General features: G+C 52.2%; 1 protein-coding gene across 2 annotated transcripts in view; it reads left to right on the top strand.

Moving 5' to 3' along the window:
* Positions 1 to 26063, top strand: part of PEMT (phosphatidylethanolamine N-methyltransferase) — a 41947-nt gene extending 15884 nt beyond the window's left edge. For both annotated transcript variants that reach the window (XM_058816022.1, XM_058816019.1), the window contains exons 3-8: positions 6237 to 6352; positions 14092 to 14237; positions 18629 to 18740; positions 22821 to 22895; positions 23653 to 23713; positions 24382 to 26063. In XM_058816022.1, coding sequence (XP_058672005.1) covers positions 6237 to 6352; positions 14092 to 14237; positions 18629 to 18740; positions 22821 to 22895; positions 23653 to 23707 — 504 coding nt within the window. In that variant the 3' untranslated portion in view covers positions 23708 to 23713; positions 24382 to 26063. The remainder of the gene's footprint in view (positions 1 to 6236; positions 6353 to 14091; positions 14238 to 18628; positions 18741 to 22820; positions 22896 to 23652; positions 23714 to 24381) is intronic.
* Positions 26064 to 26569: the final 506 nt, after the last annotated feature.

Below are 26569 nucleotides of genomic sequence, written 5' to 3'. Positions count from 1 at the left end.
TACCATCTGATGGCTCTCTGTAATGGAGAGCCTGTGAGTCGAGAAACCTTCAGAGAAGTAACTCAGCATCTGCATCAGGTGATCCAAAGCTGCCACAGTTTTTCCTAGTGCAGGCAGGGAGCAAAGTGGAGCCCACTGGGATGCTGGAGGAGCTTGGCAGCTCCTGCAAGGCACTGTGCTGGCAGGAGGGGCTCAGAGCCTCATGGTGGTCTCCTGGTCACCCCAAGTGCCAGCTTCTCCTCCTGGGCAGTGTCCAGTGGGGGTGGCTCAGCCTGCAGCTCTGCAGGGCCAGCTTTCCATGGTTTAGTGCTTGCAGAGGTGAGGGGTGATGCTCCCACCCCACCAAAGGGACATCAGGGGGGATAAGGGCTGCTGGATGATCTGCTGGGTGGTTCCCAGCCCAGAAGAGGTGCTGGGTGGGGAATGCCTCAGGGACTGGCCTGCTGAAGGCTGGAGGAGGGAATGCACCCAATGGTGCCCATGTTGGGAATCACTGACCAGCGATGGGCACTGGGGTGGGCACACAGGAGTCCCCACAGCCCAACTCCCCTTGCCTTGCCCACGGGGTGTCTTTGGGGCTCCTGTGGGCTGAGCACCCCTTCCCAGGGCCATGTGCCCACCTGGGCCGGCCTGGTGCTCCCACCAGCCCTCAGGGAAGGAGTTTTGTGCTTTGCATCGGAGGCACCGCTGTGCTGGGAACGTGACTGCAGGGAGGTGACAGCTAATTGCTGCAGCGAGTCAAGGACTGTTTAAGCAGCTAATTAATTCCTCCTAATCAGCCCTTGATCTGTTGAAAACTGCATGGCATTATCTCCTCTGCTGCAACACCTTGATAATTCCTGTCTGAATGGCCTTCACGGAGAACATATTTAAATAAACTCAATAGAGATTTCAGACAGATAGCAACTATAATTACCAGCTTGTACAAATTAAAACCGTGGTTTGTTCTGTTCTTTTCCTCCTGCCTTGCTGCCCAGAGCTCCTGCTAATCATGTTCCTGCTGCCAGTGGCACGCAGGTCCCCGGGGCATTTTCTGCACATGCCTTTGGAAAGCCTGAGCCTGGTGCTGATGTGGCTGCACATGGGCACATGCCAGCCTCAGGTGGTGTCATTGCTGTGCCAGGGGCTCAGTGCTGTCCTGGTGAGCTGCAGGAGCAGCCCCCACACATCCCATGGGGTGCCCATGCACGATCCTCCCCAGGAGCAGCCCTGCAGGTTCCCCTCCTGTCTCTCCTAAGCTTTGCAACCTCCTGGAAACACAGAGTTTCTCTCACCTAGGAGGGATGCAGGCTGTCAGGGTGGCCACAGTGTCCCCCTGGTGCTGTTGGTGCTCCCCTTGGGCACTGCTCTGTGTGCTCTGGGTGCTGCTGGCTGCAGTGGGGCTCCAGCCCCAAACTAGGAGGGATAAGGTCAGGCCATACTCATTTCCTCCCCAGCCCCTTGGGACAGCCAGAAGGGCTGGCTGCTCTGGCATTTGGCAAAGGTCAGCCAGCCCCAGTGCTTGCATTTCCAGCTCTGCTTCCCTGCCTGCACCACAACCAGGCCCTGGGTGCTCAGGTCTATCTTTTTCCTCCCTTTCTTTAAATAAATGTAATATCTGTGAGCAGGGTTGTTTTCCAGCATCCAAGCAGTGACAGAGAGCAGAGAATGTCCTTATGCTTTAATGAGGGATTACAGGGAATCAGAGAGGGAAAAATGGATTTTTTGTAACAGGAGCAGGTCGATGCCTCTGGTCTCTGTGGGTGCAGTAAGGGTAATATCAGGTTTCCTGCTCTTTCAGCAGGTCAGGAGCCAGCTGGGGCATGTCTTTCCCAGTGGGAGATGCTCACATGGAGCCACCTAAGCCCAGAGTGAGGGATTCTCCTGCCCTAGCACCCCAGGGGAGAACTTACCTCATGGCTGGCCTAGGAGAGGTCAGGCTGAAGGAGAAATTTATTCTGTTGGAAGAAATTCCTTGCTATAAGGATGATGAAGCCCTGGCACATGTTGCCCAGAGAAGCTGTGGCTGCCCCATCCCTGGGAGTGTCCAAGGCCAGGTTGGAGCAGCCTGGGATAGTGGAAGGTGTTCCTGCCCGTGGCAGGGGGTGGAATGAGATGAGTTTAAGGTCCCTTCCAACCCAAACCACTCAGTGGTTCTATGACAATCAGTTTGTTCAGGTCAGTTTTGTCTGAAGGTTTTTATTGAGCTGGGGCTGGATCATCCATATATCCAGGATTTGCTCTATGAACTTGCATCCTCTTGGGACTGGGGCTCAGATGTGCCCTGGAGAGCTCATTGTTCTTCCTCTGGACTTTTCATGGAATTTCTGACTTAAGAACCCCCTAGCAAGGTTCCTAGACCCCATGGGATGGGGGAAAATCCTTCATGCTGTCAAATACTGTGAGATGGGTATGTAAAGGGAGGACATCCTGTTCACTGTCATCTTTTCTCTGTCCCAGACTTGGACACTGAATATTTCCATGCCAACAGTTTGTCCAGGGCAAGGGCATCCCCAGGAAATGTGCAGAGCATCTCCCTGGGTGGATGATGGGATTTTGCAGGATGTAGACCCAGCCCCTCTACCCTGCTCCCTGGAGAGCTGGGAAGCAGACTTTCACCTCAATCCTCCTGTGCCTCAGTTTCCCTTGGTTTGAAAGGAGCTGCTAATCCATCCCAGCCTCCCAGGAGTGCCACAAGGCTAAATTCATCAGTCCCTGCACGTTTTTCTTTGGGTACCATGGTGATGGGGCAATGTGAGGACATAAAATGACTGATTTGCATTGAGATGCAAGGTGTCCCTTTGTCCTGAGCCTTTGGGCTATCTGGTTTCCTTGCCCACCTCTGGGGCGAGCCAGATATAGCAATGGAGTCACATGAAACAGCACAAAGGCTCTAATTCAGAGCTGGCACTGAGCAATTAAAATGTAGCATGTTCAGGAGGCAGCTTCCCTGGATGGCAGACAAAAAGAATCAATTTCCTTCAAACAAATACTAAATATTAATGAGAGGCCGTGGTCTGCCATGCACACAGAGCTGGAAAGAGCATTTCCCGTTGATCGCTGCCGCGGCAGCTCCTGAGATGAAATTGCTTTTTGAATGGTTATTTGTGGCCTTTCACGAGGTGGCTCGTGGTTTGCCTACCCAAAAAAAAAGGGAGAAGGAAATGCAGAGCATTTCCATTTTCCATCAGGGCAGGCACTGGGGATGTGTGCCTGTGCTTTCATTTTTGTTTACGCACTTGCCCGAGTGGTTGGGGAAATGTCTTGGATCGGTTACGTAGAAATCAGCCCCAAATTTACGTCTAGGAGGAAGCAATTCCCTGGGAACATCAGCCAGCTGAGCCTGCCCCCAGAATGGCCTGCCAAAGGCAGAACATGGGACCCAAGAGCATCCCTGGCTTTGCAGCCACATCCGCTCCTTGATTTATTTCAATAACGAGCATTGGGGGAAACATTATAAAAATTACTTGCAGCCCTCACCAAGTATCCTAAAGTGAATGCAGAGTTCTGGGAGCTTAGGAAGGGGATTTTTTTCTATTGCTTTGACCCTTGGGTAAGTCAGGAAATTTTGTATTAACTCCATTTCCCAACTTGAGTTGGAAGAAAAATAAAAATGCTCCTCTCTCTGCTTTTCCAGGACACACAGCCCTGACGTGGGGCTTGCCCATGGTCAGCACAGTGCCCACCTTAGCTGGGAGGGCAAACAGCACACCAGGAATGGCTGCAGCCTCCTGGGAAACTGCTGGTCTCGGCCCTGCTCTGTCCCACACACAGCCATGGAAGATGCTGGAAGCATTTTGCATCCATCACACAGTAAATAACAACACATCAGCTCGCGATTTTATAAAGCCATTAAGGCTGCTGCGTAGCTGTGGGTCGATCGAGTGCTAATATTAGCTCAAAATGACTAAAATTAGAAAATTAGAACCCAGCCAGAACTAATTAGCTGTTCAAGGAATAGAACCAGAACCGGAACTAATTAATTGTTACTGAAATATCGCCGCAGGGCCCGGTGGGTGCCGCCGCTTCCAGCCCCCGCTCTGGCTCCCAGCTTTGCTTGGGATGGCTCCTGTGTGGCCTTGAAAAGGAGCCTGGGGTCCCATCTGAAGGCTGTGACAGCCAAATAAGAGTTGGCATCTCAGTCCCAGCTGTGTGATGCAGCACACGCGGGGCTGTGCTGGGAGTGATCCCATCGCAGCCGCGGCAGCTGCTGCCTGGAGGGCTCGGGAGCACGGCCCCTCATTTCGGGATTGCTGCCCAGATGTGCCTTTCTGAAGGTGAGGGTAATTACACTGACCGCCTCCCTGGCTCCCAGGAGCACACCAGCTCTTCCCTCTGATCCCAGTGGCTCTGCCTTCTCCTTCTCCTTCAGCTCTGCTGCTGCTGAGGAGCTCTTCCAAGCTCCCTGAGCAAGCCAGGAGCTGCCATCCATGCAAACGCTGCCAGAATAATTTCCAGGGAATTAGGAAGCTGGTACAGATAACTGGCACGTGGCTGCGTTTTTCCATCTGTGACTCAAGTCACCTGTATGGTCACTTCTTTTTGCTTTCCAAAGGTGGTAATGCACCTTATATTTCTTTTTCCACTCTCTCAGCACTCAAACAGCAGCTCCGATTTTAGCAGCAGCGTGACGCACGGTGTTTTAAATTCAATTTAGAATACAAACTATTTATACCAGCCAGAAAAAGGCAGTGAAGCAGCTCTCTCTGTCATGAGTGGATTTGTAATTTCAGAGCAATCATTGCATAACTAATTGAATCAGCTCTCAGCATGTGAAATCAGTGCCCCTGCTTATCAGAGGTTTTCATCGTTCCCCCCCTCCTGAAGGCAGCAGTCCCCCTCCACCAGCAGCACTTTGTGCTTCTGCAACAGCCTGGGAAGAAAGCGAGACCTGCAAAGCTGCCTTTTTCTGCTCAAATTGAGCCAATAAATTACCAAATACATTCAGAGTAGATGGAGAGCTGGGTTGCAGGTGCCCCCGAAAGCTGCCCAGGCTCCGTGCGAGGGAGTGAAGTGCATTTGGAGCTAATCAAGTGCCAGCCATGTCTGAGAAGCAAATTGGTGCCAAGATGTTCTGCTGACTCCCACTTCCTGCTTCATTGCCCAGGTGTGCTCTCTCTCCCTGGCTGGAATTTCGGGTCTGATGTCTGATCCAAACCTCCAGCTTGGTGCCTGAGAGTGGAGCCTGAGAGGGCGATAAATATAGCAGCAGCTTTCCCGGGGATGCAGGAAAGGTAGAGGATAAAGTAGCTCTAAGGGGTTTTATCAGCTGGGACTTCTGGGCCTGGATTTGGTGACTGGGATGGGTCTGGTTCTGCAGATTTTGGGAGCAGCTCCAACCACCTGCATGCAGCAGCCCCCAGGGTGAGAGGGCACCTCCTCATCTGTGGGGGCGGTTTGGGAAGGGGCCCATCAGCATGTGCAGAGCAGGGAGCCGAACATGGGAACCAGGGAAAAGTGTGCTGTGGAGGATGCTAACAGCTCCCCAGGGATGCTGTGTGTGGATGTGAGAGTCCTGGGCTGTCACTGACGGCTGGGGTGGGTGAGGAGCACAGACTAAACCTGAATGGCCACAATTGCTGAGTGCTAATGAAGGCTAAGCTGGTTAAAGTGGAAGGAGATCTCTGGGCAAAGTTGGCAGATCTTGTCTTGGGGAAGCTTGAGGGAGAGCTTGCAAACTTTTCTGGATGTGCAGAGGGAGGGATTGTTCCTGCAGGCATGGTCCCTGAGACTGGTTGTGGGAGATGCCACAGCCCAGAAAATAAGAGCTGAGCATCCCTGTGGTGCATCCCCTACTCAGGGATCTGTTTTCCTTTCAGGAGAACAATATTAGGATCCACAGCAGAGGCCTCGTTTCTGATGGTCAGGGGACAGCTTTTGCAAGTCTCTCAGCCTTGTTGGAGACATGTCCTTGTAGTCCCTAAAACTGATGTGTAGGGTATTTTCTGGTTTGTTTTTTTCTCTTTTTTTTGAGCCTCTTGAGCCCGTTTGAGCCTCTTTTTTTTGGTGTTGCTGGCTGACCTTGTGTGCAAGGGTTTATGCAATGCAAACAGGGTCTAGCCCAGGTGGGAGAAAGAGCTCCCATCCCCAGACTTGGTTCAGCCACGTCCCATCAGTGGCCTCCACTTGTTTCTTGCACGAAGCCACTCAGACAAAGCGTTCTGAGCGCGCGAGGCCAAGGCTGTGGGATTTGTGCTCCTGGGGCAGCGTGTTCCAGGCACCCCAACCACCCACTTTGTTTTCCCTTGTCTCTGCAGGTAGCCAGATGGGAGCACAAAACACGAGCACTCAGCCAAACCTTCGGCTCTCCCCGTGCTGCCTGTTACTGCCTGGGGGCTGTGATCCTGCTGCTCAACTGTGTGCGCAGCCACTGGTAAGGAGCTCATCCTGCTGCTCTACATCCATGGACAGAAATGCCCCTCTGGAGTGAGGGGGAAAGGGGACATTTGCTCAGCAGTGTTAGATCCAACCCCAGCGTATTGCTTTGCCATGGTTGGGTAAGTTCAGGCAGCAGCAGATTTATTCCGGGGTTTGTAATAAAGATGAGGGATGCAGCAGCATGGCAAAGCCATCGGTTTCACCGGTTGTTAAGTGTCACAGGTTACCTTGCTCTGCTCCCTGGGGATGCTTCCTCTCTCCTGTGAGCAGCACAGGTGGCAGGGCTGTTTACACGGGGTGGATCATATGTAACAGCACAATTTTTTAATTTTCTTGTAAAAATCATAAACAAAATGAAAGCTGCTTTTAAGGAGCCGCAGTTTCCTGTGCAGAAGAGAGCAGGATTACCTGTGCACTTAACAATCAGTCTCTTGAAACTCTTATCTGCTATCTCTAAACACTACCTGTGCTAGCTAATAGTATTGTATGACTGATACACCATTCTCCATGGGAATATGTCCTTTAACGTTTCCAGTGCAGCAGAGAGGTTTTACTGCAGAAGATTTCCTCAATGCCAGCAATTTGTCTGTGATCTGTTTGGCTTTATCTCCACTGCTGTTAGGAGAGACAGACTCACTAAATTCCCAGGTTCAATTATACCAGGGTCACAGCTAATGGGTTGTTTAGTACTCTGGGTAATTTCCCAGGCGCAGAGTTCTCAGGTTGGAATTTGCACATGTATTTAAGAGCTCTGCTTTCCTGGAAGTGACACCAGGACCTGCCCTTGCCCTTCTGTGTTTGTCCCAGCCACTGCTGATGGCAGAAACTGAAAGAAAGCTTGCAGTGAGCAAGGCTATAATCGAATGCAGAGGGCATGTGTGTGTGCTGCTGATGTCTTAGTGACACAGCAGGCTTGCATTTTGCTGGAGAATGTCTCGACAGTCTCTTGCACAAATTACATAGTCACTTGTTGTCTGGGAAGCAATGCAAAGCCTTGTACTTGCCTTTAATTAAAAACACAGCTGGTGGAGGGACAATCTTCATTTCCAGCAGTCCTGCTGGCTCCTGGGTCAATGAGGCTCGTAGGTCACAGCAAGGCACTGAGTGGGAGCTGCTGGGAGAGCCAAAGTGGCCTCGTGTGTCCTTGCACTGTGCCACACTTTGCCCCTGCAGAGTCCCACCAGGGCTGGCTCTGCTCTGTCTGTGAGTCTGTGGGGGCTGTGGCACTCACTGGGTTTGGCTCTGCCTGTGCAGCACAACAGTTGGGCCCTGAAGGAAACAGCAAAGTCAATCCAGGGGCTGGAAAAGCCCCCTCTGCACCTTGGGTTTGGAGGAGAGGCTTTGGAGGATGGGGCAGCTCAGCCCCAGCAGCACACATGTGAGACAGCCCATCCTGATGGGCCAAAGCCTTTCCAATTCCAATTATTGCAATGGAAAGTTTATTTTGCTCAGATGTTCCCACGCGGTTGGGTGATTCCCTCCCCTTTCCTTGGTGCTGAAGTTGGCCTGAGCGATGGCTTGCAGGCTTTGCAGGCTCTTCTGGCAGGGCAAGCCCTTAACTGTGGGCAGGATTGGGTGGTGCCAGGGTGATCATCAGAGCAGCAGCTGCTGGAGTTACCCCAAAACACACCTGGGAGCCTCACTGCCTCCATTCCCAGCTCAGGGAGCCCTCCAGGGCTGCCCAAGGCTCATTGCTCCAGCCTGGGGAGCTTTTGCTGCTTGGCAAGGATTCATCCTGCCCCTTACCCTTGCAGGGTGTTACCAGCCAGGGCCAGCCAGGGTTCCACTGACCAGAGGGGCTTTGTGTGACACAGTCACTGTCATCTCAGTGACCAGTGCTGCTGGGAGAGACCTGTCCAACCTGCTCTTGCTATTTTGCTTTTCCCTTTATTTTGTTCTCTGAGCAGGTTTTCTGCTCCTCAGCCCCTTGGAGACCATCCCTTGGCACGGGCTGTGCCTGGCACGGTGGCCAGGGTGGCTTGTGCAGAGCATGAGGGCTGCTGATAGCGAGCAGAAAGGCAGCCTCAGGGGTCCCTCCTCCTCCAGTGCTGTAATCCAGCCTCTAAAACTCCTCTTTTCCTGCTCTGGGGACTTGTTACGTGGGTGGGGCTGCCAGGGAGCGATGAGGAGCCCAGGGGATGTTTCCTTTGGTTTTAAAAGCCTCCTTCCTTTTTGCAGCTGAATTTTTGAAAGGCTCCATGCTGGAGGCGGAGGAGAGGAGGGCAGAGCAGACAGAATTTGGGGGTGGGTTGGCATTTTAGCTGACAGCACCTGGGAGCCAGGATGTGTTTCTGCATCACCACCCACCCCACGTGGGGTCTGTGCTGGGGTCCTCCCTCAGCCCAGCACCCTGAGGCTCTCGTGCCAGCTCAGCTCCAAAAGGATGCTTTGCTTGTAAGAAAGGCATGTCTTTGTGCTCAATTAAGCAATTAGACGCTTCCCAGCTCTCAGCTTCATTATCAGCCTTGGCTTGCAATCCAGACTGACCTGTGACCAGAGGGGACCTGCTTAGTCAAGTGCACAAGACAAGCATCCTTAATTGCTTTGCTGCAATGATTATTTTCATTACTACAGTTTCTTTCTGGAAGAAGCAAGGAACTTCCATCACCGAGGTTTTAATCTGTGAAAACAACTCCTGAACTTTTGAACTGTGTGCAGTTTGTGGCTGTTATCTGTGTGACATGGGACGTGACAACCTTCACTGTCCTCCAAACTCACATCCACTGTCTCTCTCTCCTCCCTCACCACGTTGTTGGTATCTTTCCCTGCATCAGTTTATTCACAATTAGCCACTGGTACTGCCTCCAAACCTCCCTGCACTGCCTTTGGCACACCCTGGCACCCTCCCCACCCTTGGGCAGGTGCACAGGGAGCTTCTGAGCCTCCCTCCTGGAGGGTCTCAGGATGTTTGCCTGAGCTTAAAGGCAACACCTGCATGCACACCTTGACTGGGAGGGCTGCAGGTGTTGGGATGTCTCGGTGTGAGCCCCACAGAAGCTGTGCCAGCCAGTGCCCCTGGCATCTGCAGCCTGGCATCAAGTCCAGCATTGATGCCACACTCTGGATATTGACTCCTGTGTGGATTTCTCACTTGGAGCTGATGCTTCCAGGAAAATAAATCTGCCCTGGGATGGAATTTTACACAGAAAAGGGGTTGTTTGTCATTGCCAGGTAGTGCCTCTCACCTTACCCTCAATCCTGTTTAATTTTGTGAGCTGGCACCTGAATGAGCGTGCTGTAAATGGCATTGATCCCAGAACCACAGGGCCCTGTGTGCAGAAGTGACCAAGGTTGATGATGGGAATCGAGCATGGCCTGACAGAGCTGGTGCCCCCTGTGAGCCACAGTGCCAGAAATATCTGATACCTGCTCAAGAAACGCCCCAGGGAGCCAACAGCACCTCCTGCCCACGGCATCCAGATGAGGAAACCTCACAGCTCAGATGTAAGGCAGGGGGAGAAGCTGCCACAGCCCCCAGCTGACCTAAATAACACACACACCCCAGTGCTGTCAGAAAAGCAAAGTCATTATTGGCAGAAGAAGCTGTGAGGATGATGACTGGGCTGACAATTGCCAGTGGTATCGGCAGGACGATTTCAGTGCTGTTGAGGTTGCTGTTTTCTAATGAACAAGATCTTTTGTTGCAGCTTGTGCTGCTGGGCACCACTGAGTAATTTTTATCCCTGTTGCCTCCTTTAGCCAAGAAGAACAAAACCTCCAGCGTGGGGGACAGACAGACACCCCACACGGTGACTGTGGCACCTTGCAGTGGTGGCTCTTGTCACCACAACCCTGCTTGCCTGTTCCACTGCTGCTTCCTTGCTGCCTGCTGGCCCCTGGCCCAATTCTGCTCCAATTGTGCTTCTCAGCCCCAGTTTCCAGGCTGGTTTTTGGGATCAGTCAGGCAGCACTGCTGGGCTGCTCCCTGCAGCGACCCAGTTTGCTGGACGAGGTCTTTGTCCTCCTTTGGAGGAGAGGGATGACAAAATGCACTTGGTGGGGGCCACCGGGAGATGCCCTCAACAAGACCTAGAAACCTCAACTTCTCTTTTGGTACAATATTTCTGTGTTTTCTTCCTGCTCCACATGGCCTTTGGGGATGTGTTTGGGACTGTGACTCGTTGAGTTTTCTGGTTGAATAAATCAGCACCTGCTGTGCAAACCTGGCTGCACGTCCTGTCCGTGTCCCAGCCAGAGGATCTGCTGCCCCTTTCCCTCACTCCCACTCTCTTCTGTGAACCCACTGGTGTGACATGTCCATCCCCATAGTGCAGAGCCACTTTGAGTGGTTTTCCAGTTCGTGTGGTATATTATGTGGCAGACAGAAAGAGGAGAGATTCAGACTAGATATAAGGAAGAATGTTTTTATGAGGAAATGTTTTATGAGGATACACAGGTTGCCCAGAGGAGCTGTGGCTTCCCTATCCCTGGAAGTGTCCAAGGCCAGGCTGGGTGGGGTTTGGAGCACCCTGGGATGGTGGAGGGTGTCCCTGCCCATGGCAGGGCTTGGAACTGGATGGATTTTAAGGTCCCTTCCAACCCAAACCATCCTGGGATTCCCACAGAGCACTGATAAGACTGCTGAGTGTCTGAGCAAGCACCACTCTGTTTTTGGGAAGGGTGGGCAGGACAATTCCCACTGCCTTGGCTACTCCTATCCTGGCAGGAATTAGCCAAATCTGCCAGTTTGGCCAGAGCAGAGTTGAAGGATTTGGGCTTTTCCCAGCTGGTGCAGAATGTGTGCCTCTGGTGTCATGCTTCAAACTGGCAAATGTGGGGAGGTGTCAGGGGAAGCCCCACTGCCCCATTTTCCCTTTTCAAAAGCTGGGGACATCTTCCAAGCCCTGCCATGGGGACAGGCATCCTCATGACAGCAGCCAGGGATGTGACCAAAGTAGGTCTCAGCCTCGGCACCCTCCCCTGTGCTGGAGGAGGGAGGGATGCTCCTCACCATGGCAATGGCTCAGCTCAGCACAGAATGCAGTTCCATGTACTGGGACAAAGCCTGGCTCTAATTGATGTCCCTTGGATGCTGAGCTGTGCTGCTGCCTTGTCCTGAGCCTGAAATAAATGTTGTCACCAACGTGACTCACAGGCACATGAAGAAGGGACTGGTTTCATGACAGACTGAAATATGTCATATTTCAGGAGACCAGCTCCCTAGCAAGGGAAATGCCCCCAAACCTTGTCCTTCCCTGCCAGGGAGGCTCCCTCACCCTGGTGGATGCTGCAATAATTGATGGCTCCGTGCTGCTTGTCACGGCCCAGCATCATAAATGCTTAAAAGGTTTATTTACCAATTCTGAAAACTCCTGAGCGCATCATGTTTAATGCAAATACAGAGTGTGTTTAGGAAGATATAAACCATTCCTAGAGGGAAAGGCAGTCCATTATCTCCCTGCAAACACCTCCCTCCCTAGCTGTAAGCCAGACATCAGGGAACTGAGCAAGACATGCTGATGAGAATAACTAATGCAGGCCTATCCGACCATGGAGAGGAAGGATGGGATCATCTGGAGCAGGAGAGACAGCTTTGCCAAAACAAACCAAACCATGTGCTGGTTGCAAAACTTCCAGTGCTGATTCCCAGCCAGCCAGTTTGTGTTCTTGAAGCCACCTTTGTTCAATGTTCCGAGACCGAGTCAGGTCATCAGCATGGGACAGAGGAGCCCCAAGGATGTGACAGGGTGTGGATCCAGCTCATCCAGAGCAAGAAGCAGGCTCTGAGGGCTTTGCTCTTGCTGTACCTCTTTCTGCTTTGCCATCTCTTTGCCAGTGCCTGGCATCCAGGTGGGTTCCAGCACAGCATTGCTGTCCAGGCTTGCCTCCCTGAGGATCAGAAATCCTCCCTGGTGCTGGTGCCTTCTGGATGGGTTCTGGCCAGATGTGGAGCCAAACCCTCATGCTGTGAAAAGCACATCCTCCTCTGTGTGAGAAAAGAGCTGCAGAGCATCCCCAGGGTTGCCAGGGTGTGTTTGGAGTGCGCATCCAGGCCAGGATTCCTCGGGCAGAAAGGCACATCCCTTCAGGGGCATTGCTTTCCTCCCAAACCCAGCCAGTGCTGGTGGCAGGGACACAGATTTTTTGGCTTCTTCGTAGAGGACACTTGTGTCATTTAAAAATAACCACCATGGAGGTGATGCAAAGGGTTCTGCAGGTGCTGCTGCTTCCCTGTGCAGCCAGATTTGTGTCTTCCCATCAGAAATGATTTTGAGCCAAGGCAGTGTGAGCCTGGTGAGCACAGGGAGCTGTGCTGGGCACTGGAGGAGGGCCAGCCCTGGGGACTGTGCCTGCATTGCCTGGGGCCACGCTGCTGTTCCTCTGTCTGTGCTTGGCTCCTGGGAAAAGGAATTTCCCTGTAATTTCCAGGGTGTAAATCACCCAGATGCTGTGGTTTTGCTCGCTTCTGAGTGTATTACATTTATTCCATGTTTTGTTTCCTTGCTCCAATCCAAACTGATGATTGAATGTCTTGTTCTGGGCTCCTAAAAACTCCTCAACAATAGAAAGCCTAGTGGGAGCAAGCTCAAAGTGAACAAAGGATATCATCCAGGTTTCTAAACCACAGAGTCAAGTATTATCCTGGGCTTGCTTGGTGCATGAACTTGCCATCAGTCCTTTGAAAGATGTGGTTCCAGCTGCCTGGCCTTCAGCCATGCAGGCAGGACTGTCTCTTCTGGCTTTTATTTGGGCAACAGGGAAAATCCAGAGGTTTGCAGGGCTTAGGGAAGATGGACACCAGGGAAAAAAGCCCTGCAGGTAGCATTATGGAAGCCCTTTCCATCTGAGGAGCCTGGGACTGTGGGCAGGAATAACTCCTGGCCCTGACAGACAGTGGTGGCCAGAGGCGCAGCAGAGCTGTTATTCCACTTGAATTTCAGCCTCCAGGGTGCTCATTAAAAAAAGGCTCAAAGTTTCCTACCTCATGTGTCAACAACATGTGGAGAAACACTGTGTAGAGCTCTGTGGGTCTGTTACCTCCTCTCGTGTTATTAATGGTGTTTTTTAATCGCAGCGTTGTCTCCTTTGTCACCATGCCTTCGTGTGGGAGCCGTGTGCCACGCTGAGCCTGCCAAGCCCTGCCCTGGGCAGAGCTCAGGGGCTGAAGGGAGGGCTCACCATTATTCCAATCATAAATTGAGTATTTGGAAGGCCAGACCTGGAATGCCTGCCCCAGCCTGGGAGGGAGGAGCTGTGCTCACACTCGAGGACGCCTCGTCTCTCGTATTTTCCTTTTGCTGTTCCAATCCTCCCCCTGACTGTCAGCTCCAGCCGTGAATCACTCCTGGGCACGTGGCTCACACATGAAAGCTGCAAAATATTTTGATGGAGGGGAACGGGGGTGGGAGCACGAGATAATCCAGCCAATTGTTCCCAGCCCTTCCAGGCATCGCAGCCTCCAGCATTTGCAAGGGCGTCTGTCCCAGAGCTCTCAGTCAGGATGAAAAATGGGATTTGGTGAATAAGGCAAAGCATTTGGTATCACAAGTCAGTGGGAGTGGTATTTCCAGGTGTGAGCAAGGGTTGTGAGTAGAAATAGCTGCCCCAGGTCAAGCCCTGGCTCCTCACAGTCTTCAGCTGATTGCTTCTCCCATTGGGAGGTTGAGTAGGAAAAAGGGATCTGAAGAGGGGACCTCCTCAGCAGCTTCCCAAAGCTGCACATCTCCCAGGGAGACATGAGTGATGTTAATTATGAATTGCTGCTTTTAACAGCCCTTGTTGTGTCCCCAACAGCTTCACAGAAGCCATGAAGAGCCAGCCGAAGCTGGAGGGCTGGGACTGCCACTGGACCTACTACTCAGGCTTGGCCATCTCGGCTGTAGGGACCTTGTTTGTCACCTCCAGCTTCTTAGCACTGGGATTCACTGGGACCTTCCTAGGTAAGCACTGAAAATCCAGCAGCTTTACCAGAAAGTGCATTTAATCCTTGCAGGGATCTCCTGCTAGGGCAGAGTCCTGCAGGACTTTCCTTGTCCTTGTTAGATTTGTCATTATGATACCAAAGCAGGACCCAACCCTGCTGTTAGCACAGAGGGGATGGCACAGTGGTTTTATACAGCAAATCCCATCACCTCCAGCATCACACCTGCAGGTTTGGAGCACAGCTGCTCATCTGCCAGCCCAAACACCCTCCAGAAAGGGACCCCAAATTCCAGACCTCACAAGTGGCACTGGCACAGCATGTGTGAGCTGTCCAGCAGCTCCAAGCACCCACCTGCTCATCACACGTGCTGGAGCAGGATGTTGTTTGCTCTCCCCTCCGCAATAAACCTGATGTTCGTTGACAGATCCTTTTATCTCCCGCTTTATGGCAGAAGGCATTTTCCACTGTGCCTGCTTTCACATTTAGAGCATAATTCTGTTAGCATTGTTGACTTTGAAAACATGCCAGTATGTGTGGAATTCATAAAAATAAAGTAGAGACAGGAACAATAAATATCCAAGGAAAGGGGCAGCTCCTGCTGGCTGAAATAATCACAGCCCCAGCTTTGACACCTCATTTAGGCTGTGCTTTTGCAAGTGCTTTACAAACCAAATTCAATTAGCTCCTGTGGCGTCGCTAGGAAGAAGAGAGGGATGTAATAAGCCTTCCTGGTTTCAAGTGGAGTTGCAAAGAAATGTGTTGAGTTGGCCAAAATCCTGCTGCCAGAAATAGAGCTCAGCACTCCTAAACATCTGCCCTCACCCTCTGTGTGCAGCCCGTCCCACCCCTGTCCCTCAGCATCCTCCAAAGCCCCCAGCAGCCCCTGAAGTGATGCTGTGCCTCTGGAGACATGTCCAGAAGGGCCAGGCACAGGAGTACCCGTCAGCAAGAGCTGCTTGAATGCTCCTGAAGTTCAGCCAGATCTGGGGTTGTTTACGTAAAGCCTGATTCATCCCACCAGGAGCATCCACTGGCCTTGAACCGCTGGGAAAAAGCAAACAAGTGAGTCAGGCTCAGCGTAAGAGGTGAGAGGGCCCTGGCCCTCAGATCTGTATCCCCTGGGGCAGGGCAGAGGTGGGTGCTTGGGGTCCATATAAGGCATTTCTGCTCCATCCTCCCTGCCCTGGACTCACACAGCAAGGAGCAGCTCTCTCTGCTAGCAGGGCATGACGGGCACCAGGGCAGAGCTGAGTCAGGCTGGGGACATGCCACACATGCCACACATGCCACACATGCCAGTGCAGCCAGGCTGGCTCAGGACCTCTGCAGGACTGAGCCATGCCCCAGCTGGAGCCCCACAGAGGATCCATCCTTGGATTGGTAACAGCTTCTCCACTCCACTCCACTTGGACCCCATGAGTCCAAGTCAGCAAACTCGTAATGGAGAATGGCCCTCAGTGTGGTTTGTTGCCTGGCAAAGAGGAAAACAGCAGGTCTGCAGGTCTCTGAGGATCTCATCTGGGATATTTTCCTGCTCAGGACTCTCTCAGGACTGGTATTTCCAACATCCTTGCAGGATTTCAGTGCTGCCCTGGTGCTGCAGGAGGAGCAAGGACTCCACACGGCAAAGGGCTGCACTGCTTTGGCAAGGAGAGGAATTCACCTTCTTCTCATTGCTGACATCTGAGCTGAAGAGAAGTTTTGAGAGAGCCTCTGACAACAGGCACTTCAAAAATTACTGCAGCTGGATTTGACCCTTTGTGGGTTTTTCTACAGCAGTGACAGCTGAACCAGGCAGGGCACAGGGCTTCCTGTTGAATTCCTTCCTTACAGCACATTAGGCTTTGGAGCAGCTGCAGAGCACTTTGTCTCTCTCATGTGGGCTCAGTGGTACAGTGGGAGCTGTGTGAGTCACCCTTCTCCAGCAGCCTGGCTGTGCCACCCCATCTCCAGCACAGCAGCACCAGCTCCAGGTGCTGTTGGCAGCAGCTGGATGTGGCCCCTGTCCCTGGCAGAGCCACCCCTGGTGCCCTCTCCCCATGCTGTGCCCTCACTGGGATTCAGGCATCACTTCAGCACCCTCTTTTTTTGCCCTGTTTCCCAAAAACCACAGCGCTGAGGGCTTATCTCAAGGCTGCTTTGCCTGTCTGAGCCCATCTGCTCATGCCCTCATACCCCAGTGACATTTCTCCCAGCACTGACCAAGATTTCAAGTCAATCTGGCTTTGCCAAAGTGTTGCTGGGCCTGGAGAAGCTGACAGCTCTCTGGAGTGAGGCAGAGGTGGTGCTCCAGCCCAGGCTCCAGGCATTCTGAGGGACCTTGCAGAGTGGCTTTTTGCTGCTGTGATCCCTCCCTGAGCTGTGAGATGTCTGCACAAACCACCAGGAAAAAACAGCTCCTTTTAAGTGCCAAAGTGCCTCAGCTTGGCAAGGAGCTGATTCCTGATTTGAGGGCTCAGTGGAGGCACAGGAGATGCCCAGGGTGATGCTGTGCAGCACCACACACAGTCCTGTCCCTGAGCACCTCTCTGAGCATAAACACATGGAAACCACCTCTCTGGTGGTCATGTTCATTGACCTGTGCAGGTTTAGAGGCAGAGATTACACTGGGAAAGCTCCTGGGGAGCTGCCTGTGTGCTGCTGCTCGTGGGGAGCCTGCCTGGAGGCTTGCACAGCCCCACCAGTGCTGGGCACTGAGAATCCCCTGCCAGCCCCACGGAGCCAGGGCTCTGTGGGAACCTCCTCAGTGCCAGGGCCATGTGGGGAATGAGGTGGTCAGCTCAAGGGCGAGGGTGGGCAGGGGAGAATGGAGCATTTTGACACATAAGAAAGCACAGAATGGGGCTGTGGCAGGGGGTGATGTGTTCTTTCTACCAGAACAATCTCGGAGATGTATTGCCAAGTAACTGTGAGAACATATAGTATGAATACAAGGCAATTATCTCACTTAGTGGCCTGCAGTTAAAACCCAAAAGCATTGTGTAATTGGGCAGGGGCTGTTTATCCTCAGAAATAAATGTTTTAGCACCATGTGAGGTCAAAGAAATTACACCACGATCCAGGTAATAATAATAACCTTGAATAGTTTGCACTCCTGTAATGCCTTTCATCTGGATTTGTGAGCACTTTCTCACCATACATTAATCCTCACCTCCCTCTGTGCTCTGAGAAAGACTGATGTTATGATCAGTGCACAATAGCACCTGGAGGGCCAGAGGAGCCTTGCCCAAGGTCAGGGAAGGGCTGGCAGCAGAATTGGGAGCTCAGCCTGGGCTGGTGGCTCAGGGACAGGCTGCTCCTCATGGACCACTGCTTGTGGACATGGAGCAGGGATGGAACACAGCTGGGCAAGGGGCTGCAGCACCAGGAGGAGCTGAAAGAGCTGGGAGGGGCTCAGCTTGGAGAAAATGAGGTTCAGGGGGAACTTTTGGCTTTTCACAACTCCCTGACAGGAGGGGAGAGCCAGAGAGGGGCCAGGCTCTGCTCCCAGGCCCAGGGACAGAGGAAATGACCTCAAATTGGACCATGGGATGTTGACATTTGATGTCAGGAAAAAATTCTTCACCAAAGGGATTGTCACAGGGTGCCCAGGGCAGTGGAGGGATTTAAAAGTCATGTAGGTGTGGTGCTTTGTGGTCTCACTTGTAAGACCAACAGAAGCAGAGATCTGCATCCTGGCCCTTTGCCCCTCTGAAATGTTGCTCACAAGCTGCACATCTCCCTGTCATTTCTTTCCCAAGCTCCTTTCAGGAGGGTGGAAGGATTACTCCAAGGTAGATGGGGAGCTGGTTGGATGCTGACAGTTCTGAAAGCTTTCCTCATTACAGATGACAATCACCCATTATCATCATCATCATTGTGCCAATAACTGAGTGTTTTGTAGGCAGAGGTGCTATTTTCTGAAATTCTGAGAAATTCTCTGAACTATGAGATAAGAGTGACATTATGGATGAGGGCATTTGGTTGTGCTGGTCATGATGAAAACAGCTCCAAACACCATTTCACAGCACTGGGTTTATTTTCACATCGAATGGATTTGATCCCATGCACTTGCTTCCTCGTGGAGTGGCATTTGACAGGCAATTTTACAAATGAGAAATCCAGAATTAACCACTTGGGACCTCCAGAGATGTGTCCTGTTGAGGGACGTGGCTGCCACAACCTCATTGCAATGCAGGAGCCTTTTGTGGGCAAAGAACCATTCCTGGAAAAGCTGATAGGCACAGAGTAAACAACAAACAGAGTAAGCAAAAAAACAGGTTTTTGTTGCCGTTTCCTCAGCCTGGAAGTCAGTGCTGAAACCTTTTGCTGTGAATTCCTGCACAGGGAGGGTATCGATGTGCCAAAACCCCCCATGAATCCCAATTTCGCGGAGCCTAACCAGAGCCTCTCTCTGCTTGCTCTCAGGTGATTACTTTGGCATCCTGATGGAGGAAAAAGTGACCAGCTTCCCCTTCAGCATCCTGGACAACCCCATGTACTGGGGCAGCACAGCCATTTACCTGGGCTGGTCCCTCATGTGAGTACCAGCCCCTGCACACACCTCTGCTTGTAGGGTCACTCTGGGGTCTCTTGGCAGGGCATGGGGGGCCAGGGTGCATTTGGGGCCAAAAAGACACTCTGGGATGGCAGGGAAGGTGCAGCCTGCCCTGACTTCTGCCTCCCTGGCTGTTTTGGTGCGTGGAAAATCTTGTGCTGCCTCGAAACACTCGCAGCGTTTGTTGGAGAAAAATAAACAGCGGCCAAGTGCTGGGGGAGAGGGGGATCAGCAAATGCTCTGCAGTGAACACGGTCCTTGGCAGGCTCTGCACGTGGAAAAATCAACACCCAGGGCCAAATTCATGCAGGGTGTCACTCTGCAGGGGCAGGGCACTGCTGCTGGGGAGCAGTGTGACCCTGCAATTACTCTGAAAAAGGCAAAACAAGCCAAGCCACCCTTTTCCCCCAGCCCACGGTGAAAACACTTCCGAAACACTCCTTGTGTGCTCCAGCACAGCTTAATAGCCTGCTTAGGAGGAAATGAATAGGCTGTAATTTAGCAGCAAATGAGCAATAGACTCTATTCAGTCTAACAAGTTTGATGTGGTTCTCATTTAATATCACATTTTATTTATTTGCCCAGGAGAAAAAAAAAACAAAAAAAAAACAAAAACCCTGGCTGTGTTACTTCAGGAGCCCATGGAGTGATGCAGGCTGTTATCACTGGGTGTTTTGCACTGTGACCACCTCTCCTCTGCTTGGGTGGGAAAAATGAAGTGCTTTGCCACGTTCTGGTCACTTTTCCAGCCATGTGTGCAGCCCCTGGTAATAAGTAAAGCTGATGGTTTCTCTCCTGTCTCCACTGAGCCTTGTTGCTGTTAGTTCTGCTCCTGAAATCCCCCCAGGTGCTGTCAGGGCTGGCTGCATGAGCCTGCTTCCCTTCCTGGCACTGGATGGGGTTTAAATCCTGGGGAAGGGCGCAGGGTTTAAATGCCAAAGGGAGGCAGTGCTGTTGGCCACAGGGTCTGCAGCAGCACCCTGGAAATGTTTATGTTGCTGTGGGAAATGTTTATATTGCTGTGGGGAGCGGGGCAGAGCTGGGGCAGGATGAATCCCCCCACAGCAGCACAGAAGTAGGGATTTGACCAGGAGGAATTACAATGAGATCTTTATTTGTTTTAAAATCAGCATCAAACTGCTTCCTAAAACCTTCGCAGAATCCGCTGCAACCTCCTGAGCTGTTTCTCTCTCAGAATCCCTTCCTCACGCCTCTCCTTGAGCTCTCCCAGCACAGTTCTGGGCAGGAGCAGCTGCAGGCAGCTCAGGACAGCAGTGATTGCCTCCTTTTTCTCGTTAAAAGCTGCCACCATTAAGGCCAGCGAGGCGTGACAAATAATTGCTGTGAACAAATTGCTGGAGCTGTGCAGAGTGGCACCAACACCCCACCCACCTGCCTGGGGGGAGCTCAGCACAGCCCTGCTCACGGTGGTTTTGGCTGTTTCTCCTCCCTGGGACCTCAGTTCAGACAGCCACAGAATCGTTTTGGTTGGAAAAGAGTGATAAGATCATCGAGCCCAAGCATTAACCCAGCACTGCCATGATCAGCACTAAAACATGTCCCCAAATGCCACATTATTTACATGGCTTTTAGATGCCTCCAGAGATGGTGGCTCCACCACTGCCCTGGGCCAGGCCTTGACAGCACTTCCAGGGGAGAAATTTTCCCATTATCCAACCTAAACCTCCTGTGGGGCACCTTGAGGCCATTTCCTCTTTTCCTGTTTGTTGTATCCCTGGCTTCACCCTTCTGCCAGGGGGCTGGAGAGAGTGAGAAGGTCCCCCCTGAGCCTCCTTTTCTCCAGGCTGAGCTCCCCCATCTCCCTCAGCTGCTCCAGACCCATCCCCAGCTCTGCTCCCTTCTCTGCACTCCCTCCATTGGCTGATTTTTGGGGATCCATGCTTTCTCCTGAGGTCCCAGGGCTTTTCTCCAGGCTGAGCTCCCCCATCTCCCTCAGCTGCTCCAGACCCATCCCCAGCTCTGCTCCCTTCTCTGCACTCCCTCCATTGGCTGATTTTTGGGGATCCATGCCTTCTCCTGAGGTCCCAGGGCTTTCAGAGGATGTCAGGTGTCTCCTTCAGAGGCCAGAGCTGATGTCCCATCCTGGTGGCAGCAGGAGGATGCTGGAGGAATGCTGCAGCTTTCTGATTCTGGCCAGGCCTGAAACACAGAGCACATCTGTCCTGTCTTTGTGATCATCACACTCCTTATGGCATCAGAACCCAAAGGATTGATCCACCCCATCCAGAAGGGTGAAAACACATCAGCCTGTCCTCTCACTCCAGCCCAGCCTTAAAAGCATCAAGTGGAGGTGACAGCCCTCAGCCATGGGGATCTGCAGCAAGGCTGGGGACAGACAGACAGACTTCCCACCCAAAACAAAGTCCTGGCAGGACAGCAAACCCTTCCTGGCTGATTCATCACTGCTGCTGCAATCAGATGTGGCCCAATATGTAGGTCAGGCTCGTAAGAGGACAGGAACAGTTCACCCAAATGCTGCTCATCACCTGTGCTGAGCAGCCTCATTTCTCCTGGCAGACAAATGGAGCATTCACCGTGGGGACAGCTTTGTGTGCCTCTGGTAGGGGACTGTTCTAACTCACAGCAACAGGCTGTGTAAATCAGAGCTGGAGCTGCAGCCAAATGATGCAATTAGAGGTCTTGCTGTCAACAAACAATCATGTAAATTTGTTCTCTCTGATAGGAATCAAGAAGGAGACATGACTAAGCATGTAATAGCAGGGGCTTGGGAGGGAAGGAAGTTGCCCGAAGCTTCCTAATGAGGGGAAAAGTTATTGCAGAATGAAAACGGTGCAAAAGTGGAGATTTGTGGGTGTCTCTGCAGGCTGGGTGGCACCTGAAAGTGGCTCCAGTGTGAGGTTTAGGTAGTTCAGTCTCTCTGCAGCTGTGTTTTCCCAGCAGCACAAGTCACCTTGCACCAGGCTTGTGGGATGTTTATCCTCATAAAATCACAGAGTGGTTTGGGTTGGAAGAAACTTTAAAGGTTATCTGAATTGTCCCCCTTAATTAGGACCCTGGTGATTGCATTTAACTGCTGGTGGCAGCTCTGAGAGGGGTGAGAGCTGGCTGTCAGCAAATATTTAGCTGGTTCTTGGTGGGGAAATGTGCAAGGCCAGGCTGGACAGGGTTTGGATCAGGCTGGGACTGTGGAAAGTGTTCCTGCCCATGGCAGGGGTGGGATGAGAGGAGGTTTGAGATCCTTTCCAGTCAAAGCCATTCCATGATTAGGATTCTGTGACATCTCTCTTCAGTGCAGGAGGTGATGAGGATTTTTGGTCCCCAAGCCTCTGCTAAAAGGAGCAGCCCTCTCCATTGTGTGCTCAGTTCTTGTTCATCTCTCCCCATAACCACACAGTGAGGAGCAGAGGTGGCATCAGTGCCCTGTGCTGTGCCTGGTGGCATCTGGCTGGAGGACACATTCCTGAAACACCTTGAAATGGGTTCAAAAGTGAACCAAGCCTGCAGCACCCAGTCCCAGTGCAGGAATGGACCTTCCCATCCCTTCCCATCCCTTCCCATCCCATCCCATCCCATCCCATCCCATCCCATCCCATCCCATCCCATCCCATCCCATCCCATCCCATCCCATCCCATCCCTTCCCATCCCTTCCCATGTGTGTGGTGCCCCTCACTGCTCTGGCTGCCTGGTGTCCCCTGTACCCCGGGTGGCTCAGCTTTTTGGGACACCAGCCATGTCCCTCAGAGCACAGGAGCTGCAGCTGTGTGTCAGCAGCTGCTCAGCCCCCAAACAGCCCCATAATCTCAGGATTTAGCATCAAAGCAGGAGCTCTCACAGCAGAGACTTGCAGGGATCAGACTTAAAAGAAGTCGCTGAAGGAGGGTGGGGAAGAGCCTTTGCCAAGTAACATCTGTCTAAAACAGTTAACATTAAGCACAAAAAAAAACCCCAACCCTTTTGTTTGCTTCTGTTTAATGAGCAAGTGAGAGCTCTCTGCAGCCCAGTGTCTCATTTCACTTTCTCAACCAGGTCTTGCATAAGCCCCTGTACTTACCTGATCTTTTCCTTCTCTTTCAAAACAGGCACGCCAGCCCAGCTGGCCTTTTGCTGACAGCTGTAGTGGCAATTTCCTACACAATTGCTGTGCTGTACGAGGGGTGAGTAGCTGTGCACAACTGGAGAGCTTCTAATTATTTCTACCAGCTTTAACTCTCGAGGTTTCAGAGAACTGCACAAGTAGAAATGTTTTTTTTCCAACTAATTCAGCGAGGAAAAAGGAAAACAGAGGAATTTTTTTCAATTGTTTTGATAATGGGCACATTCCACTCCGAAGCTATTTGCTGAGTTCTAGGAACATTTGTGTGTTTTTTTTATTTTTATCAAAATGAGGCTTTTTTTTTTCCTTTTGGGTGCCAGATTCTGTCTATAGAAGAACAATAAGGAAGGCAGTGAGAGGACTCATTGTGTCTTCACAAGAGCCCCCTAAAAGAAGCCCTTGCATTTTGTAGTTCCTTGGATGGGCTTCTCTGCTGCTTTGCACTACAATAGCCCAGCCAGCAGCACAGGATGGAGCAGCACAAAATAACTCCCAGAAGCAGCAGTTGTACTTCAGCAGGGAAAGCTCTTTTGTGTTTGCAAGGGAGGAGGAGATGCACAGAGCCATGGTCTGCATGAGGGGCACTCTGGGTGTGTGCTGAGCTTGTCCTGCTTGGCACAGGGATGGTTCCTGTAGCTGCTCCACCATCCGGAGAGGTGAAACCAGGATTGCCACGGCACAGGAACAGCCAGGCTGTGCCAACCTGTGCAGGAGAAATTCTGTAGGCCCGAAGGTGAGCACTCAGTAGCCTGGATTTTAATTCTTCCTCCCTTCTTTTGCCCCCCTCTCTCCCCACATTCCCATCCTGCCAACTCCAGGCCTTTCACAGAGGAGATCTATCGGAGGAAGCAGAAGGGAGTGAAGAGCAAGTAGCCCCAGGTATGTTTGCTGATGGGAGCATTTCAGGGGCTGCTTTGCTGAACCCCCCAGCCCAGCCCTGCCTTCCCTGGCTCCTCCAGAGCCCTTCCCAAAGCACCTGAGCCCCAGGGCTGTGCAGAATGCCAGGCAGAGAGGTTTTCACAGCAGCAGTCGTGTCCGCCCCTTGGCACCCGACCAGCAGCCCCCAAATTGTTTTGATTATACACTTGAGAATCAGCGCGAGGGAAAATTGCTGGGAAGCTTTGAGGCTCCAGGCTCCATCTGAATCAGGCAGAAAAATACAACTATTGGCCATGGCAGGTGCTGCAGAGAGTGGCAGGGATGGTGTGAGAGGGCATGAGTGCCTGCTCATCCCTCAGGGAAATCAGAGCTCCCTGCTCCAGATGCTCCTTGCCTGAGCCATTTCTGCCAGTGGGCTCACCCCAACACCTCAGCCCAGGCTTGTTTGGGGGGCCAAAGGCTTCTCCAACAGCACAAGCTCCTGTCCAGGCTCCTTTCCTGGGGGTTCATTGCCACCTTGGAGCCCTCAGTGCATTTCCCTGCTGGTTTTTGGGGAGCTGGGACAATCCCAGGGCACTGCTGAGGTTCTGACAGCTCTGTGGCTGTGACAGAGCTGCTGTGGCACCACTGAGGTCCCCAATGGACTCTTGTCCCTTTGTCTTTTGCAGGGCACTCTCTGGGGTACCTGTTCCTGTCTGGTCCCCACACTGTCCAATTTGCCCATTTTCCTACTGAGATGTATCCTACTAATTAACCCAGCAACCCTTAATGAGCCAGCTGAGCTCCCTGCAGCACTGGAAGTGACCAGAGGAACAGCCTGAGCGTGGTGGCAGCTCCTTGCCACAGCCATGGGAGATGGAGGTCCCTGTCCCAGGGCTCTGTCCAGGTCTCTGCAGCTCCTGATGCTCTCCTGGCAGTTCCACAGGGTGGGACCTCCCCACCTCCTCTCCCACATCGATTACTGGAGATCTGCAGGCGAAAAGCAATTCCCTTTGGACTGGAGGGAAAGCAGAGCAATGATGGAAGCACCAGGGGCCTTTCCTGAGTGAGCTGTGAGCAAATGGAAGCAGCAGCTGCAGCTGGTCCTGAAGATCATCTGAAGGTGCAGCGTGAGAGCCACGAGAAGCAGACAGAGCTCAGGTCCAGCAGTGGAGAGAGATCAGGAGCCCCTGAGGATTCAAACACAGATGAGGAAGGAACTGCTGTGAGCTCAACAACAGCAAAACCTGCTGCAAACCCAAAAACCAACCCCTTCTTTTTTGGGAAAGGAGCCTCCCCATCCGGAGCTGCAGTTTCCCACCCGTGCAGGGTCTCCACACTATTGCAAAGGCTCTGAGAAAAGTGACTGAAAAGCACAGGAATGTGAATGTATGACCTAAAGCACAGCCCAGGGACATGGAGGGATAGCAGCTGTCCTGTGGGGAAGCCCCAGCATGGAGAGGACCCAGGGGAAGAGTCAATCCCTGTCTGCATTTCACAGCTATCCCACCCAGGCCAGGTTGATGCCCCAGCCCCTCCTTTTCCCTGGGTCCTGCTGCCTTTCCCACCACCCAGTGCCTTCCAGCTGTTTTCCATGGTCTTGCAGGGGCAGTGGGAGGGAGGGAAGAGAAGGAAAAGTTTGTTTCTGCCTTCCACACCGTGCAGCAGCCAGGTTTGGATGTGCTCCTCTGCTCCTGCCACCCGCCTGCCCCAAAACTGTCCAGTGCTGAACCCTGCCTTGAACAGAAAGCTTCCAGAGGCGATGCTCCAGCCCCAGGCTCTGTTTTCACAGATTCCCAGAACAGTTTGAGAAATAAACTGTAAATGCCAAAGGAGCAGGTGCTGGAGAAGGGAGCTGAGCTGCTGCTGGCTCCTGTGGGGCACTGGAATGTGGCACCACATCTCAGCACCACTGTCCCCTCCTCAGAGGGTGCTCCCTCCTCTCAGTGTCACCTCCACTAAACGGTTCCATTTCCCTCTGCTTTTCCACGTTGTAATTCACCCACCCTGCAGGCATTGCTCAGCAGAATTAAAGTGTTGCTCTCTTTTCAGTGCGGCCTCCATTTCCTGCGGAAGGGCTCTCACAAATGCTGTGTTTGTGTTTCATCACTTCAGAACCATTACACAGAGATTTATTTTTTTATTGCCATCTCAACCACCTTCCTCTCAAAGATTTGGGCATAGTATTTTATTTTTAGATAAGTTTCCACATTCCCTTCACAGCTAATGTTTGTAGAGGGAGGCTAAACCGGCCCAGTACCCATAGCAACCATTGAGGAGAGGATACATTGCATTATTCAGACAATTTATGTCAGAGTTGCCAGTCCTGGCTCAAAGTCTCTGATGTCAATAAACTTGGATTTGTTGATAAGTGAAATCAGTATTTGCTGAAGAAGCACGTGCTCATACGGGAAGAATTATTCCTAATGAGAACACAGCTAGGGCTGCATTTGTGCTGTCTCATTCCCAGTCTGGGGACCATGTGTGCCTTTCCCAGTCCCTCCTGCAAGGCCAGAAGGGACCCCAGTGGTTCCATTCCCCTCCCCAGCCAATGCCAGCCTCCTAAATGGTGTGTCTGTCACCATGAACCCCAGTGGTGGAGCTGCTCCCATGCCGTGCCCACAGCACCCCATGAGCACAGGATTTGCTGCTGGGGCGGCTGCACAGGCTCCTTCTCCCTTCATCTGATTGCCAACACAAGAGGTTTTTTGGGGATTTGTGCCAGACACATCCCTGGTTTAAGCAGCTCTTCCCACAGCAGCCAGCACAGATTAAACATCTCTGCCTTCACACAGCTGGTTCTGGCTGCCATAAAGTTGAGTTTGATGTTTTAGAGGCACCAGCTCTGTTCCCTGAAGGTGAGAAGCTGGGAGTTGA

This window comes from Ammospiza caudacuta, chromosome 17, assembly GCF_027887145.1.
Source record: "Ammospiza caudacuta isolate bAmmCau1 chromosome 17, bAmmCau1.pri, whole genome shotgun sequence".
In the NCBI taxonomy this organism is placed as follows: domain Eukaryota; kingdom Metazoa; phylum Chordata; class Aves; order Passeriformes; family Passerellidae; genus Ammospiza; species Ammospiza caudacuta.
This window is presented reverse-complemented; position numbering and strand designations above follow the sequence as displayed.